This window comes from Seriola aureovittata, chromosome 12 (genome assembly GCF_021018895.1).
Source record: "Seriola aureovittata isolate HTS-2021-v1 ecotype China chromosome 12, ASM2101889v1, whole genome shotgun sequence".
Taxonomy (NCBI): Eukaryota; Metazoa; Chordata; class Actinopteri; order Carangiformes; family Carangidae; genus Seriola; species Seriola aureovittata.
This window is the reverse complement of record NC_079375.1, coordinates 8276236-8293112: the sequence shown is the minus strand read 5'-3', so window position 1 is coordinate 8293112 and position 16877 is coordinate 8276236. Positions and strand designations below refer to the sequence as shown.

Sequence of the window (16877 nt, the reverse complement as noted above, 5' to 3'; positions counted from 1 at the left end):
ATTACAGCCCACTCAGCCCAAATTTATGGATGACTGTACATTATTTTATAAAGAACACAAACAAAACTTTGTCTTATCATGATATGTTGCTTCTTATATGTTTTCTGTGTTTTAATCTGCTTCATCAAAATACCAACCCCCTTCTTGGTTTTATCAGTTGCAATTTGTTTTTATGTTGAGGTGATGTCATGTAAGAGTATGTATGCATCGCAAAACAGATGTTAACTGAAAAAAATAAATAATAAAATTGATCAAAGAATTCCGTTGTCATGGTTAATCAGTGTTTGTCTTTATTTTAATATACAAAAAGATGGATGTATTCTCATCTAGTTTATAATTCTAAGCATTTCAACTCACAGATAAAGTTACCATTCGTACTGTTTTAGTGAAACCAACCAACATATACCCCCCCCCCCCCCACACACACACACACACACACACACACACACACACACACACACACACACACAGTTCACATAAACAGGGAAGGTCACACAGTTCAGTCCAACATCCATTCACACAAGAAATGAACAATATGTTGACTGTAAATCAAAAAAAGGCTTTGCTTTCACAGGATTCACACATGAAAAGGAAGAAACCCTTTACATTTGTCAAGTAAATATATACACGATAATTGATACTTTGCTCTTTTTTTTCTTTTATGTTTTTTTTTTTTTTTTTTGAAGATGAGACTGACTCCATGTTAGTGTTACTAACGAAGTACTGCATGAGGTAACTGGTTTTTCTGTTCAGAAGAGCTGGGTGTAAGACAGCATTTGGAGATTACCACTGATCACAGCAGCATTTTCCTACACGATCGTTGTTTTTCTGGCACAATACGTGAAAGCACCTGGCTCACGTTCAGCTCACACACAAAAAAAAATTAGACCCGCAGCATTTTTTTTCCCCCCTATCAGGACACTTTGACACGTGTCCTCATTAAAACATAATCCAGATGTGGTGAGATGAACGTAATTGATCCGCAGAAGAAAACTGCTAAGTCACAGCTGAGTTTAAAGTTTAATGACTTGAACTATGAGATTCAAATATTGCTGTATAATAAATATTGCTGGACCCTTGGACCACACGCATGCCACTGTTTACATCAGTCCTAGTGGGGCTGCATTATCAAAGTCAATCAACCATGTGGTTATAGACACGTCAATGATTTCCAAACACTAAAAACATTGTTCTGTATTGATTGATGTTTTTTGTTCCACATGTTCTTTACCAAAACTGCACAGGAGCAAGCGTTACAGACCACGGTCAAAAAAAATCACCATCTTTCCACAGCACTAATCAAAGCACAACAGACGAGCCTGTGTGTTGTCCAACGTGGCTAAACTATCACTGAACAGGTCTGAACATCACATCAGCGGGTTAATATTGAGGTAATACTGTTCAAACTGGCATTACAAACAAGTGGACAATCACAGAAGCCACCTGCCCCAAACCATTAGGATTTTTTCTCTCTCTTTTTTCTTTTTTCCATTTTTTTTTTTTTTTGGGATGATACTAAGATTTCTAATGCAAGTGCTTCCTACACAGCTTCTGATCCAGAGAACTGATACCATTATTCATAGAAATCAGTAACAGAACCACCATTTTATTATATATATCTATATATATATATATATATCACAGGGCTAGTTTCAAATATGTAGAGGTGGAACCAAGAAATCCCTTTCTGTTTCTGTGAAATGAGAACTATAATGCCCTGATTTTTTTTTTTTTTTTTTTTTTTTTTTTTTTAATAAAACAGATCAGTGTTCTGCAACTGTGTGTGCACGTCTATTTACAAGAATCTGCCTCTCTTCTTTTAGGTTTGTACAGCATTAACACCAGGACAACTGGTCAGGCTCTATTTAAAAAAAGAAAAAAAAAGAAAAAAGAAAAATCTCCACAGACGAAGAGGCCCAACCGGCAATAAAATATCTCAACTACTAAAACACAATAAAATACATAACACAACTTGATATACATGTAGAAAAAGCCTGAGGTACTTGTCAGAATATCTGAGGTCAGTCTGGAGGAGTAAGCAGCTGAGGGCTTACCCGGTCAAAAAACACAAAAACAGATTATTAGCCTCACATAATATCATGGATAGTTATCACATGTTAGCGTTATATTAACAAAGAATACATGTACATCTACAAATCCTTGAGTATCCTGGAATAGTCACAGCAGCATAACGGACATTCAATGTATGGTATTCATGTTATGGTACAACTATGGCATTGCATTTGAGACAAAGGCAACCATTTGAGCTCTCCTTGCATGACGTACAGTGACTGAGGTATCTGGGGGACTGGTGTCCGGCTGAGTCAACTGAACAAACACCCATGAAAATTAAAAACAGACATGTTGCTTACTCAAGTATGGCCCTCGCAAGGATAAAGCCCAAATACCTGTCCATGATTCTTACTTTAAAAACACTCTCTAGCCATCTCATATCATTTTATCTTCAATTCTTGCACACACACACACACACCCACATATACACACAGACACACACACACACACACACACACAGACAGTTAAAATCAAGAATGTGTAACATTGCAACTCCAGACAGCATCCGTCAATGCCACTGGCACTGGCAAAGGAGTAACTCTGAATTTTTACAATTAAAAAAACAAAACAAAAAGAATCCAGGAATATGTCCATGATAGCTAGCTGGATAGCGTGGCTCTCAAATTAGAGAAAATATTTCAAAGAAGCCTACTGGATACCTGAGAGGTAGTTCCCCGGGGGACAAGACGCTTGTCCCAAATCTTCAAAAAGTTCAACATGTCCAATACAACTGTTCAGCTTCCGTTTTCGCTCCCTCCCTTACGATAAAACAGCTGTGCTCCAATGTTTTTGATCTTTCTTTTTTTTCCCCCATTCTGAGGCATTCATGAGTTTAAAATAAGGAAGGACACTCGAGAAAAAAAGAAAAACAATTGAGAAGCTTCGACCCCTGAGGAAGATGAATATATTTTTCTAACAGTCTCAAAACGGTTCTTCCGAGGTGTGCAGCACGTCGTCCGAGGTTTGGAGCAAAGATTCATTTCATTTGGCCGCAGACGATCATGACCAAGACAGGAAAACGAAAACTCATGAGGTAATAAAAAAATCAGACTAATGCAAACGAAATACATGAGGTAATGACAACATTTAAGATTTGACACATGGGTGTTATCAGATGTGCCCATCGCATAGCTTATTACTACTTCAAAACTACAGCAGATGGATGTGTTAGTAAGATCTGATTTTAAACACTGAAAACATTAAAAGAGGGAAAAAAAAAAAAAAAAAAAATACCAGTATTGGGATAAAATAGCAGCTGCATTCAAGTTGCTAGTTGTTTTTTTATGTTTTTAAATATTCACGGAGATCCGCTGAGTTTGGGTTTGAAAAATAAAAAGTCAGGAGCTCAGGCGAGAGGATGGTGTCACCCGTTCAGGTGCTGGAGTCTTTGGGAGGTAGGTCCTCGTTGGTGAGAGACGTCACAATGGAGACGGGGCTGTCTGAGGTAGTGCTGCTGATCAACCTGGCGATTTGGCCGATGCGCTCCTCCACGCAGCCGGCCGACAATCGTGCCTCGGCGTCGTGGTCCCAGCATTCCTCGATGGTCTCGCTCATCTGGCTCAAACCCTGTCGTCACAAAGCAGAAATCACAGGAGAGTGAGTTCGTGGTTGTATGTTCTTATCTTATTAAAAGACGGTTCATTTTGTCTAAAGGTTGATTTAATAGGGCGGAACTCCCTCGCTTTCTCAAGAGTTTCAGAAACAATAAAAAACATAACTGATTCATGCAACTATGACCTCGCACGACTGCGCTGTAGAAAAAAAAAGGTTGAATGGCATCCTGGTATTGCTGTGGAAGCTGCAGGAGCCATTCTTCAACTGTTACTCACAGGATGTTTGAGCCAGCACTCTTTGATGGCTGGACGCATCTTCTTGTGCACGACCACATCCTGCAGATCCTCCAGGGAGGGATGCTGGCCTATTTCATCCTCGAACGGCAGCATGTACTCGCCAACTGTACCTGAGGACGGGCAGTGAGGCCGCAGGATGGTAAGCATTACACAAAAGATCAAGTGAAGTAAATAGTTGCAGCATTTGGAGTTTGCAAAAATCACAACTAGTTCTGTATTTAAACAGTAACTTTACCCACATTAGACCTTTGACCTGGATCAGATGGCTTTCCCCAGACAAAAACAAAAACTAATCCTTTGTTTATTAGGCCAGCCTGGAGCACAGTGACCTTATCACCTGCGAGTGAAGCCGCATTCCTGCACCATTTGACTCACCGTCGGTCTCTGAGCAGCGGGACACCAGCTCCCACAGCACCAAGCCCATGGCATACATGTCTATCCTCAAGAAGGAGTCTCGCTGGAAGTTGATGGCTCCCTCCAGCACCTCTGGAGCCATGTAACGCCTCGTACCCACCTGGTAGGACAATGGATTTGAGTCTTGGTGAGTGTATGAGTGTATTTTATAAAAATGTTTTTATTTTTTAGAAAATCCCTTTTAAATCCCAAGATCAGGTTTGCTGGTTTTGCCCAGTTTGTAAAACTTTCTACCTTAAAACCCCTGGACATTTAAAATCATGTAACCACATGCAGATTAAAGCAATGTGAAACAATGTTTTAGTATCCGACTTGCTGCAACTTATCCTGTTACTCAGTTTTGAATTCTTTTCATGATGAATCATTAACCACTACAACAGGAAACAGACTCCTACTTACTGCAGAAACACTCACACACTCATGTGTTTTGAATCACACTGTTTTTCTAAGCTATCTGACACATCTGACCAGACAAACATTACAGAAATATTTCACTCCTTTTAAGTCAGTATGTAACAGAGATCCTGTAAATTGAAAAAAGCTGTATGGAGTCCTTGTGAATGTATCAGCAGAAACAAAGGGACATGTTACTTGGACATGTATCAGAGTAAGTAAAAGTTATTTCATACCTGGCCATGAGTGTCTCCGGGAGGTTTTCCTGGTTCAAATCGTACAGCGAGCCCAAAGTCTCCAATAACTGCAGTTAAATCATCTCGAAGCATCACATTCTTACTCTTGAAGTCCCTGGGAAAATAATTTTAGAAGTCATTACAATCCTGTAATTAGAGATGTTAAGTCACACAAATTAGTCCATGAATTTTCCAGGGTAAAACTACTAAATCTATCTCTATTTATTTCAGGTTAGAAAAAAAAAAAAGAAAAAATGTAGTCTGGTTTTCAGATTTCAGACAGTTGATGTTTCTCCTACCTGTGTGCAATAGTGGGTTTTGGCCCCTCTCCCTTGTAGCTGGGAATGTCCTCATGGAGGTAGGCCAAGCCGCGGGACATGGTCTCTGCTATGTGACACAGCTCACTCCAGGTCACAGTGTTACCCTTCAGGTGGTCTGTCAGTGAACCCTGCACACACACACGCACGCACGCACACACACACACACACACACACAGTTAGTCGAGCACAACCCTGAGAAGTGTTGTTTGATGCACAAAGGAGCAGGAACAGATTACTTTGGTCCTATGTTAGCTGGGTAATGTACTCTGGAAGATTTACCGGAGGTCTTAAAATTTATACAATATACTGTAGTTTAAAACATCATTCCAAGTATTGATGAAAATGTAAACATTTAACCAAACAGAGAAGACACAAGCATGTTTGTGACCAGAGGCAAACAGTCAGGAGAGGCAAACCAGGCAAATGTTTGGGGCCCTGTAAAAAAAAAAATTTGGGAGCCCCCCAGCAGCCCCTAAAAACACACCGTCACGGCCCAAAAAATTCCTTAGGAGGGGCTCTTGATGATGTGTTTGTCTCCCCAAGAGAGATGTTGCCAACACAGTGTTTCCCATACACAGACTCTACTTGGGCGGCTGCCCAGGTAGATTAAGACCTGCCCAGGTGGGAAAAAAAAAAAACCCACTCGCTTTCACCTTGGGTAAATCTCACGTTAGAACATCTTATTTCACTCTTTTCAAACTTACTAATATATTGCCAAACGCCTGTTTCTGTTAGGTGCACTGCAGTGAGTGAATGGGGACTAAAGGCTTATTTGTGTGCAGCAGCCTAGACAGCTTTGCCCGGTCTACATGTGAGGCATTTAGGGAACATCGGGAAATTGTATCATCCACCCATAGTCTGCTTGTGAGGTGTTTCGAGGACATCTGTAAACCATTTATAACCTGGGTTACATTCAGTGTTATTAGTGCTATTTTCCAATACTAGTAGAGTTTGACATAAATGCCTGTATTATTTTTACACTACATCTCCTTAAAGCATGCTGGGAACTGCAAACCTACGATAAGCAATAAAATCCTGTCTTTAATAAAAGCTGTGAGGGTCTTTTGCTGAGGTAAATAAAAGGCCTCTGCCTTTATTGGAAAGCAGTTCTGGTCAACATTGAAGCCCTATAACCTCTCCATGAATCTGCTATATGTGGATATATAAGGGTGTGTAAGAGTAGACGTGCCCTCACCCTCTCATGAAACTCTGTGATGAGCCACAGCTCCGTCTCCAGGTTGCTTCCGTGCTTTTCTGCAGCGATGTAACGCAAGATGTTCTCGTGCCGCATCCCCGGAGTTATGAAAATGTCCCGCTCATTTTGCCATGACTGCTTATCCTACACAAACCAGGGAGGTATGTTTAGGTCTCGATGAATCATACAAGCAATTCTGAAAATAACGGCGTCCTCTCTTATATGTTACACAAAGCTGGTAGCCTCAGTTTGTGCCTCTTAATTAAAAAATTAAAAATCAAGTGACTGTGCTAATCATCCTTTTTAATCAAAAATATATACTAATACTAATAATAATAATCTATGAAGAAACACAGAAGTTACAAAGGTATTTCCAGAATCCTCAAAGACTCTTAACCATCTAGATGAAAAACATTCTGCCTGAATATCAAAAAGGTTTTTAACCCATTTCCCATGTTGCACCTCTTTTTCCAAAAAAAGATGAAATTAGAAAAGAAATGACAGAATTTAGAAAGAATGTATGATGCAAATCAAAATAAATAAATAAATAAATAAAAAATCAGTTGTAATGGTGTATATTGATCTTACTTTCCATTATTTCATATTTTCATACAAAACAACACTATTACTTGTTCTGCAGGAAACAATAAGGACATATGTTGGAGATTAGAAAATATAGTTGCAACATGAGAAACAGGTTGAATTTATTAATGTTTTGTTTTTCTTTATATCGTGCAACATACGGATCCAGATGGTTAGAAGAGACTTAAAGGATTGTGGGAAAAGCTTCAGAGCAGCAGTAACTGTTATCTAACAACTTTCTGGGTTTTTCAAAGAGCAAAGGATATATGTCTTTCTTCAAACTGTGATTCAAATATGATGTGAATACATGACAGGCACAACCTGAGGCTACAAAAACAATATTTGAGATAAAAAAAATAATAATAAAAAATTACATATATGCCATGAATTACTATTGCTGTCGTACCTGAACAGGGAAGATCTTTACAGCAACATACTCGCTCATCAGTTGGGCCTTCCAAACACAACCAAAGCGCCCCCTAGCTTTGATTTCCAGCAGCTGCAGAGGTTTCAGACCCACCAAGGGGGATGGAGGAGTAGGTCCTGGATCCTAAACAACAGACAAGGAAAACATCTCATTCTTCTGCCAAATCCAGCTCACACGATGTGACACAGAGACATCTCTTACTTCTAAAATATTACGTGAATATTAAAAAGAAGGAGTTCGGTAACTAGCATGAACAGAGGCAGCCGACATGGTTGATGAGCAGAGAGGAAATTCCCAATTCGCATGCAGTGAAAGACTGATCTCACAGATTGAGTTGTGTGTGAGTTGAGTATGGCCGGTCTCACCTCGCTAAGGTCTACATGGCCATAGGGAGGCTTGCGGTGACGGTACATCCACAAGGCCAGGACAAGGGCCAGGGACAGCACACAGAGAGGCAGCAGCGAGTACACCAGCACGTTGAGCAGAGACGGCACTCGGGGTGGAGGCCGAATTTTCACTGTCAAGGAGGAACAGAATAATTACAGCGTGTCAGCTTTACAGATGTCCCTCACAGACTGAGAATTGATTTTTTTTTTTTTAAAAAGAGCAAGGTAACATTTTATCGAGACTGTCTGACCTTGATCCTCGACTGACAAATGACTAGAATCTATAGAAATACAGAAAATAGACGAGTGACAGTCTTTTAAAATCCTTCATTTTCTAGTTTTTCTAGTCAGCTGAAAGTAAGTGCAGGACTGTGCAGATAAAGAGACTGAATGCTTCAATATCATACACATAAAACTCAAATAACCTTGTGTTATTGTTTCAGTTGATTGCAAAATACTCAAGAGTTCTGTTTTCTTCACACATAAAGCTGACAGGGGATAATTTCACAACATTTAAAGGAAAGAAATTCAAAGCCTGTGTAAAATAGGGCTGTCCCCTAACAGTCGACCAAACGTCAGTCCATGAGAAGAGTCTTAGTTTGACCAAGTTTTGATCATTTGATCGCATGAAAAAAAAAATCCAACTCCACAGAAACGGCGGACTCTCAGTCAGTCATGGACAAACAGCTTTTATTAGATAGATTGCGGTTATTAAATTGTAACGTAACTGAACATCTTGGGTTGGCCTAACCTGGGCGAATTTAGTGATAAAAGCATCAGCGTTTTAGAGACATAGCACAATGCACACCACAACACACCTGTCACTAAGCGGGACTCCGCCAACGACCTTATTACAGCAGCTGTACGGAAACATTCAGAGGACAAACTACCTCAAAAGTCGAAAAACATAGTAAACACGGGCCAGTCTGTTACAGCAACTGCACGTCAGGCAGGAATTCCAAAGTGTGGGGTGATATGGAGAGAGGCTGAAGGACGACCCCAAGAGGTCAACACGCAAACTCTGCAGGCAAACATTCGCCTACCATTCAGCCACCTCAGACAGGGCTTAGCATTTGAAACACACGTAACCTAAAATTAGCCACTTAGCACGGCCACTCGCTCTAATGTTGGTGTTTGTTCCGACACATTGAGAACCATTTACCTCTTTTGCAGGCGTTCTTAACAGGCAGCTGGCTTTGTGCGTGCGCTTGAAAAATGTAAGTTTTCTGTCATGTAGCACAGTGTTATACTCAAACCATTTTCTGATGCACGCCCTAAAATATAAATTTAAATTATTAAAATCACAAACATATGATGAATAGTCGAGTAATGGCTTGAATTTAAGACTGGGAAAATCTTTGATCAGGGACAGCCCTAGAATAAAACTTTCTTTGTTTTTTTTTACTCCTGGATGCAAGGCTAAGCTCTGCTCCCACTAATCGGAGGGGAAAAGCAAAGACCCATTTTTGTGCTCGCACTACATGTAGGATGCGTTTGCTGCTCACCTCGGTTGCCACTGCCAATCATGTCAGGAAGGTGGGTGAATCGTTCATTGCAGTAGTTGCCCTCGCAGCAGCAGAAGAAGACCTGAGGGTTTTCCTCCATGGAGACACACTCTTGCCTAAAAACAGCAGATGACACACTCTACATTATTGCTCTGATAACCAAACGCTGCAACAAGACACACGCCAAACTGTTTTAATAATTAACAATACAACCAAAATACCATGGTAGTAAAACCAACACAGCTTTTCGGGACCTGGACTTTAAATCGTAGGACCAAATTGGTGAGCGTCTCACGGCTCTGTTTCTGTTGTACATAAACTATTTAACGGCAAAGTAATATTTGTCCTATTTATTCTCTTCAACCTTTTCACTGGTTCACTGGTTCCAATGTATGAACCAGCAAAGACTTCATTTTGTAGGGTACTGAGCGATCAAAATCTTTTCATTGAGTTTACCTCATTACTCTTATCAAGTCAGCAAATGTTCCAAATTCAGAGGAAGCAGAGGATCTCTAACACTATATGAACATAACTGCAGCTCTCTGCTCTTTAATTCCACAATTAATCTTTGTGACATTGTCTCTTAACTTACTCAGAAATGCCCACCTGTTCATCGCCTGCCATTATTTTACAAAGCTTTTCTCTCAGACTAAACTGACCAGGAGCAAATTCACCTTCCCAGGTCCCATTGTATTCCCTTTGTGTAATTACAGCCAACAGCACTTCAGGCCAGAGCAATTTCCCTGGAAACCGTCAACGTATTTGCAGCTGCGTCCAAACCTACAATTTGCGTGCGTCCTATTTCCTATTCAAGCAAAGCTTTTTAAAAAAAAAAAAACCTGCTTTTGATTTAATGTAGCGACATGCTGATCGACACCAAACAACCACTGAGTCACTGGAAACAGCCGCTATTTAGCTGCTATTCAACAACTCCGGTCTTGACCCTGAAATACTCAGACACTGCGGGTCAATCTCACAACTACTTTTATGATTAAACACTAGAAAATGTATTGCAGAAAATTAAAAGACATTTCATACACAGCTATGTCTATATCTAAGATCTATTATTGCAGCTCTCTTTTCTCCAGCTTGCGTTCATGAGCCACCAGAGTTCTCCATCTTGTTCAAAATGCTGTGGCTTGAATATTTAAAAAAACGAGATAGTTTGATTGTGCCACACAACTCTGCACAGGCTGCTGATAAAGGCTAGCTTAAAATTCTCCTCCTGACTTACAAAATCCTGAGTGGCCTGGTGGTGCCGCCGTATCTAGCTGCCATCATCGTGCTGTGGACACTGAGCTGCAGACTACCTGGTTCTTTCCAGAGAGAATAAATGGGAGCAGTCCTGGTTGCCCGAGCATTTTCCCCCAAAATAAACCCCCACTTGCGGAAACCACTTCCTCTGTCTGCTTTTATATCAAGATGGGAAACTTAATTTTGAGATTACTTCCCTCTATCTTCAACCTGTTTGGCTGGCCTTACAGTTTGTATTAAATAACATATAAACTATTTACACGCCATATACTGTGTTGTGTATTTTGTGTGCGTATGTGCCTTCTAGTTTACATTTGGTTTCCTACATGAAATGAAACAATTCTTCAATTAATCGAGCATGAGAAAATCAATAATCAATGCTATTTTTTGCTATTTAATCAATAGCTATTTTGATGATCATCAATGTTTTCAGTCACTTTACGAGCAAAAATTGTAAGTACTGGTATCGTCTTCTCAAATGTGTATATTTTCTGCATTTCTTTTTTTTTATATCATTGTAAATTGAACATCTGCTGCAGGTTTGGAGCACTGATCTTAAAAAATAGCAACTGGAATAGGTTACTTGGGCTCTTTGACATGTTACAGTTGAATTGATGATAAAATAATTAGTTGCAGGCCTATAGGATTCTATTCTTAGCTTCGTGTGTAAGTAGTGCCATTTATATTTACAGTATATATAATGTGTATTGGGACTAATGTTGAAGATAAAAGGACTGTAAATAAGCTTTTCAATCAATATGCAAATTTCCACGGTTAATCTGGTAATGTGCATATCCTGCATCTCTTTGTTTTTGTTAAGCTGGGATGTTTTTAAGAGATGCATCTTCAGATTTTCCATATTAATAAATTTGTTGCTCCATTGGCTACACTTTTTAAGATGTCAGATATCTGCTCTTCCCAGAGCATGAGATGGCATCTTCAAATTGCTTGTTTTGTCTGACCCCGAGGTGAAAATCTAAAGATATTCAAGTACAAAAAAAGAGGAAAACAGCTAATCGTCACATTTGATATGCTTCAAATGGCAAATATTTGCCATTTTTCCAGTTGATTGGCTAATTGACAAATTGTTTCAGCGTTACATCTACTATTTCTGGCCCTGAGAAATGCCCCAGGTCATAGGAATGAAGATGCACTGAACTACATGTGGGTGCAGAAGCTGCTGTACTCGCTGCCAGTCACTCTGGGTGTGAGCCAGATACCTAGAATATAAATGTAAAAACACGGTGGGGATGACCTCACTCAGTGACCCGACCTGTCGTAGCAGTTGAAGTCGTCCAGCCAGCAGCCTTTCTTCACCAGCTTGATGGTCCCTGAGGAGTTGAGCCAGGAGGCATAACAGTGCAGTCGCTTGTCTTTCTCCCCCTCGCAGCGCTCGAAGCCGCTCTGGTTGGTCCTCTCCGTACGCCAGTTATCATTGTAGTACACACACTCCCGGGTCTCTGCTTCGCCCAGACTGTACCCTGAGATGGACAGAAGGCCTCAGTCAGCTCACAACGTAATGAATTGAACCTCAGAGGCGGAAACACAGACATATGGTGCAGGATCCGTTCAGTGGCACGAAGAAACATCTCTGTGCAGAGCCTCTATCATCACTCTGGCACACGGCCAAGTTTGGGAGCTCTCTGTAGTAAAAAAGGGAGTTCCTCTGGGCTAAGAAATTGTTGCTGAATAGTAGCTCAGCATAATACCATTCACGAAAAAAATCTTTTCAGAGAGTAACAAGTGAAAAAGCGGAAAATGACAGGATTTAATTGGCAATAGAAGAACAATGATCTACCCTGCTGTGGTATAGAAACATCACACACGCACACACAGAGCATGCTACTTCTATAGATAACGACTCCTGCATCCTCCTGGAGTATGACACATCTGGGAAGACAGATAAGACCTTCTTCTTTAAGGGGAAACCAAGCCCAAATGTAACAATAGCTGTCAGTCTCCTGATATTGAATTCCTTATTAAAAAAAGGTTTTATTATCCCTCTTAGTGGATTTAATGTTGGACACACTCATGGACCAAATCGGAGACATGTTTCTGATGAACATTAAAGCAGATAGCACAGACTGTACATGTCATTCACAATATCTTATGGACATTCATTCCTAATCTTTGTTCACAGAAAAAAATAGAGCCTGTCTCTTTAAATCCCTGCCTATAGGAGGCTGCCCATCCCCCAGTGTTACCCCCACCAACCCATTACACACACACACATGCACATAGGCACACACACACACACAGATACACACACTCACAGGCACACATCCACTTACACATCCATGCATTTAGCTGTCCAGCAGCATACAATGGACTTCATTATGGCAATATAGGGATGTATGCAATGACCAAACATCATGCTCATTATTAAGGAAGGAAGGTAATAAGGACAAATAAAACACACACACACACACACACACACAACAGTGATGCTCAATGCTCCATTGAGCGGAGATGGCATTTCTGATATCTGTGGTCACATGATCCGGGAGGACTTTTACTACAAGATCATTCCCTAACCCCCCCTCGCTCTGTCACTTACTGAGGCTTACACCACAACAACATGAATTCTGGAGAAGCAGCTTATACTATACACTCCCGAGTCCTAATCTATAAACCATAAAGGCATTAGCCACAGAGCTATTTGCCACACAAGAGACAGCTGTGCCTCAATGAAATTTTTATTACAGTTCGAGGAAAACCTAAAAAAACATTTCACTAGGGGGAAGGTGGACCTTATTGTTTTCAAAATAACCATTTTGTCACGTTAAACTATGGCAGATGTGTGTGAGAAATAATACCATCTCCCATTTGAGTTGCAAAAAAAAAAAAGACAAAAAGACAAACAAAAGAAAAACAACCCTCATGCTCAATTTCACGTGGTACCAAGTCAGAGGCTTTGGAATCGGAGCTGTGTGTAACAGTAACCTGAATTCAGAGTAAAGACCTGACTTCAGACGAACAGCTGATGTCTCTTCAAATCAAACTCCATTGATTAATTTATTGAAAAAAACAAAACAAAAGGAGGAAGTGTGGCTCTTGTTCAGGCTGTAACCACAAAAAACAAGAGTGCAGACCTGAGATGTAGCCTATAAGGTTTCAGGATGTTGATGCAGCTGCTGCCTTCTATTTCTGCCACTGTTAAGAAAGGCGAGGGGGGGACGCAACAGTTTTAAATTTGGATAATTTTTTTTTTTTTTTTTTTTTTACATTTCTCAGCATTAAAACACATTTAATGACACTGGAATGTCTTTTTTAAATGTAAAAAAAAAAAATTGCAGCTATTGCTTTAACGATTCTCAAGGGAAAATTTATGTGTTTAAGCGACAAACAGAGAAAAGCCGATTATGGCGAAGAGAATAAACCCCCCACAGCTGAACGATAGCATCCACTGCCAACAAAGTTTAAACTACTATCAAACGTAAACTCGTTCGCGGGTCGAAATTTCAAACGGAGACAATTACACATAAACATACAAAAATGTGTCCCCCTCGCGATGAACGAGTCGAAAAAAGACTGTTGCGATTTCTAAACCTACAATAGGAGCTTACCTGCGCATAAAGTTCCCAGAAGAAGTGAACAAGTCAGCCATGAAAAAGACATGTTCCGTTTTAAATAGAGGACAGAGATTTCCGCCGCTTTCCGTCGCGAACATTAAAACTCAGGTTGTTCAAAACATCAGTCCAGGATCAAAACGACCACAGGCCTTCGGTCCCTCCAGCAGTCTAACCACCACCACCACAACGCGTGTCAATAGCCGCGACGGTGCAACAATGTTGCGAGAAAAAATAGGAGCGAATAATTGACTGTCGGGCTCTTTAGTCCAATACTAGTGCAGCGTTTCGCATCGGAAAGAGGATCCAAACACCGAATGAGAAGCCGCTGAACCACCCGAGACGAAAACCCAGCGCTCTTTTTAAGGTTATTCACTTGAATAGTAGCACCGCTGCGTCGGGAGGTCGGTCGGGGTTTACATGCATGTTACTGATCTGTGTCCAAAATGGCTTCTAAATGGGGAATGGGCTGCAAACAGGGAAACCCGGATGTGTAAACACAAAGAGGGGAATTCAGGCAGCCAGCGAGTGACCTTAACGCGACACCGTAGATACACGCCTGAATTGACTTTATTCCAGCCTCGTGTCGATAATTATCACATTATTTTAATCATATAACCCCCCCCCCCCCCCCTCAACAAAAGGAATAGGAGGTGTTGGGGGGGAGCTGTGTGTTTTCAGCGCTGGTGTTTGTCCCGGTTCCAGCTGATATAACACTTGCACTTTCTGTCGTCAGAGTTGGTGTTTTACAATCTAGTCTACTTTTTCGGTTCTTATCATTTAGTCAAATGTTAAAATCATAGTTTTTGTCAGTTCCTATTGAATTTACCGGTCACACACAGAGAAGAGTACAGCATATTTGACTTTTTTGAAAAACAATAGTGAAATAATGTGCAATATTTTAGTTGTGAAAGAACAGCTCCATAATCCAATACAAAGTCACATCCAGGCTACAAATACAGATTGTATTTCCATTTTATTTAGAGTTCTCCAATACAGTGAGCCAGCGTTTACAAATTTAAATCTAAATGTATTAACTCGCACTATATGCTGGCAATATTGTAGTTTGGTCGATATGATAAATATCTTACAGCCTCTCAAGTAGTAGCCTGTGATAAATTCTTAGGTGTTTTTTCCCTATCTGAATTATCTTTTATGCATAAGTGGCAGTGCTAAAAATAGCTGACCTAATTTGGAGTAACGGGATACAATAAATGCTATTTAAAATGTATTCGTTCTAATTACTCATTTCACCACCGCGCAGAGTTAAATATAAAATAGATCCCACACACACAGCAAAAACCGTGGATCATAATTTTATTCTTGTTATAAAACAGGAAATGTATGACAATAAATCTTCCCTAATTTCCAAACATGGTATTCTTTTAATAGTCTATGGTATTTCTGTTGATAGTTTCCAGATAAACTATGACACTGCACATAAAAAAACAAAAAGAGAGACTGGTCAGCCAGTCTCCCAGTCAACAGACAGTCACCTGTACAAGTATTCACCTAAAAGAGTTTAGGTTCAAGTTCTATCCCTCTGGCTAATTGGGTATGTTTCTCTTTTGTGATCTCCTCTCTTAAAGAGTTCCTACCTTCATTAGAACAACTAATTCTAGGTCTCTGAAATAGAAATAGTTGCCTACAATAATAAAGTATCCTGGCACATAGTTGGCTTTGTTGCATTGAAGACACATTCTTTCTGAAACTGAAGTCCTTTGTGTAAAATAATAAATCCCATCATCACAGAAAATCAACAGTGACATTGTTAAAATGCCATTAAGCCTCGCTCGCAGTTCCCTCTCTCTTTCTCATCTTTGACATCCAGACTAATGGCATGTTGGTGACACCCGGCCAATTCATGCAGCAAATGGCTGAGGAATAAGGTTAGCCGTAGGTAATCGCTGTTAAACTAGTGCCATTGAGTGTAACTCAAGACAAAGCATTTCCTCATTAAGCTATCCTATATTGACCCTGTAACTCAATAGAGGCCATGAGCGAAACCTTGTAAAGATAGACGTTCTGTTGTCATGACAGTTGGAAGCGAAAGCACGGGTGCTCATTAAAGGTCCAACCATGGTGTGACATTCCTAGAAGAATGAGAGCACGGGGTGAAATGATGCAGTGGTACTTAAAAACATGAAAGCATGAGCTTGATGCTGTTGTAAATGCAACATATGCCTTCCTGTCCTCACTTCAACTGCACTGTACACAGCACCCGTACACAGTGTGTAAGAGCTGGCATGTGATAAGATTGTCAGACAAACTGAATTTAAGTGGGTAAACTCCATATACAGATTTGTTAATGAATGAATGATTTAAAAGTTTGTTTCTGTTCATGAGTTTTCTTCTTATGAATCCAAAGCATTCATATGTTTTTATGTGTTTGTGTCTCTGCAGCTGAAAAGTCTCCATTGTGCTCCCTTTGAAAACCCTGAGGTGAGCGTCACGACTTCACAGTAAAATAGATAAATGACACTAGGTGGTAGCAGAGCTCCCTCGGGCAGGTGCCGATATACTGCTTCAACCTGTGCAATATATCTTTTTCACTCTCTATATATACAGTGTATGCATTTGATTCATACACTGAATATATAGAGAGGGTACACACTTTCTATTGTTCACTGCTGAATGCCAAACATTCATTTGTATGAGGGAATGTGTCTGTTA

The 16877-nt window shown here is 40.2% G+C and overlaps 1 protein-coding gene across 1 annotated transcript; it reads right to left on the bottom strand.

The window, feature by feature from the left end:
• Window positions 1-270: 270 nt before the first annotated feature.
• Window positions 271-14730, bottom strand: LOC130179394 (activin receptor type-2B-like). The gene is made up of 11 exons (XM_056392343.1): window positions 14202-14730; window positions 11909-12116; window positions 9382-9497; window positions 7856-8007; window positions 7470-7613; window positions 6482-6625; window positions 5266-5414; window positions 4967-5081; window positions 4299-4437; window positions 3903-4033; window positions 271-3639 (listed from the first exon to the last, which is right to left on the bottom strand). Exons 1-11 carry the CDS (start codon window positions 14251-14253, stop codon window positions 3445-3447), a joined length of 1545 nt encoding a protein of 514 aa, XP_056248318.1. The 5' UTR covers window positions 14254-14730; the 3' UTR covers window positions 271-3444.
• Between the last annotated feature and the right edge of the window lie 2147 nt (window positions 14731-16877).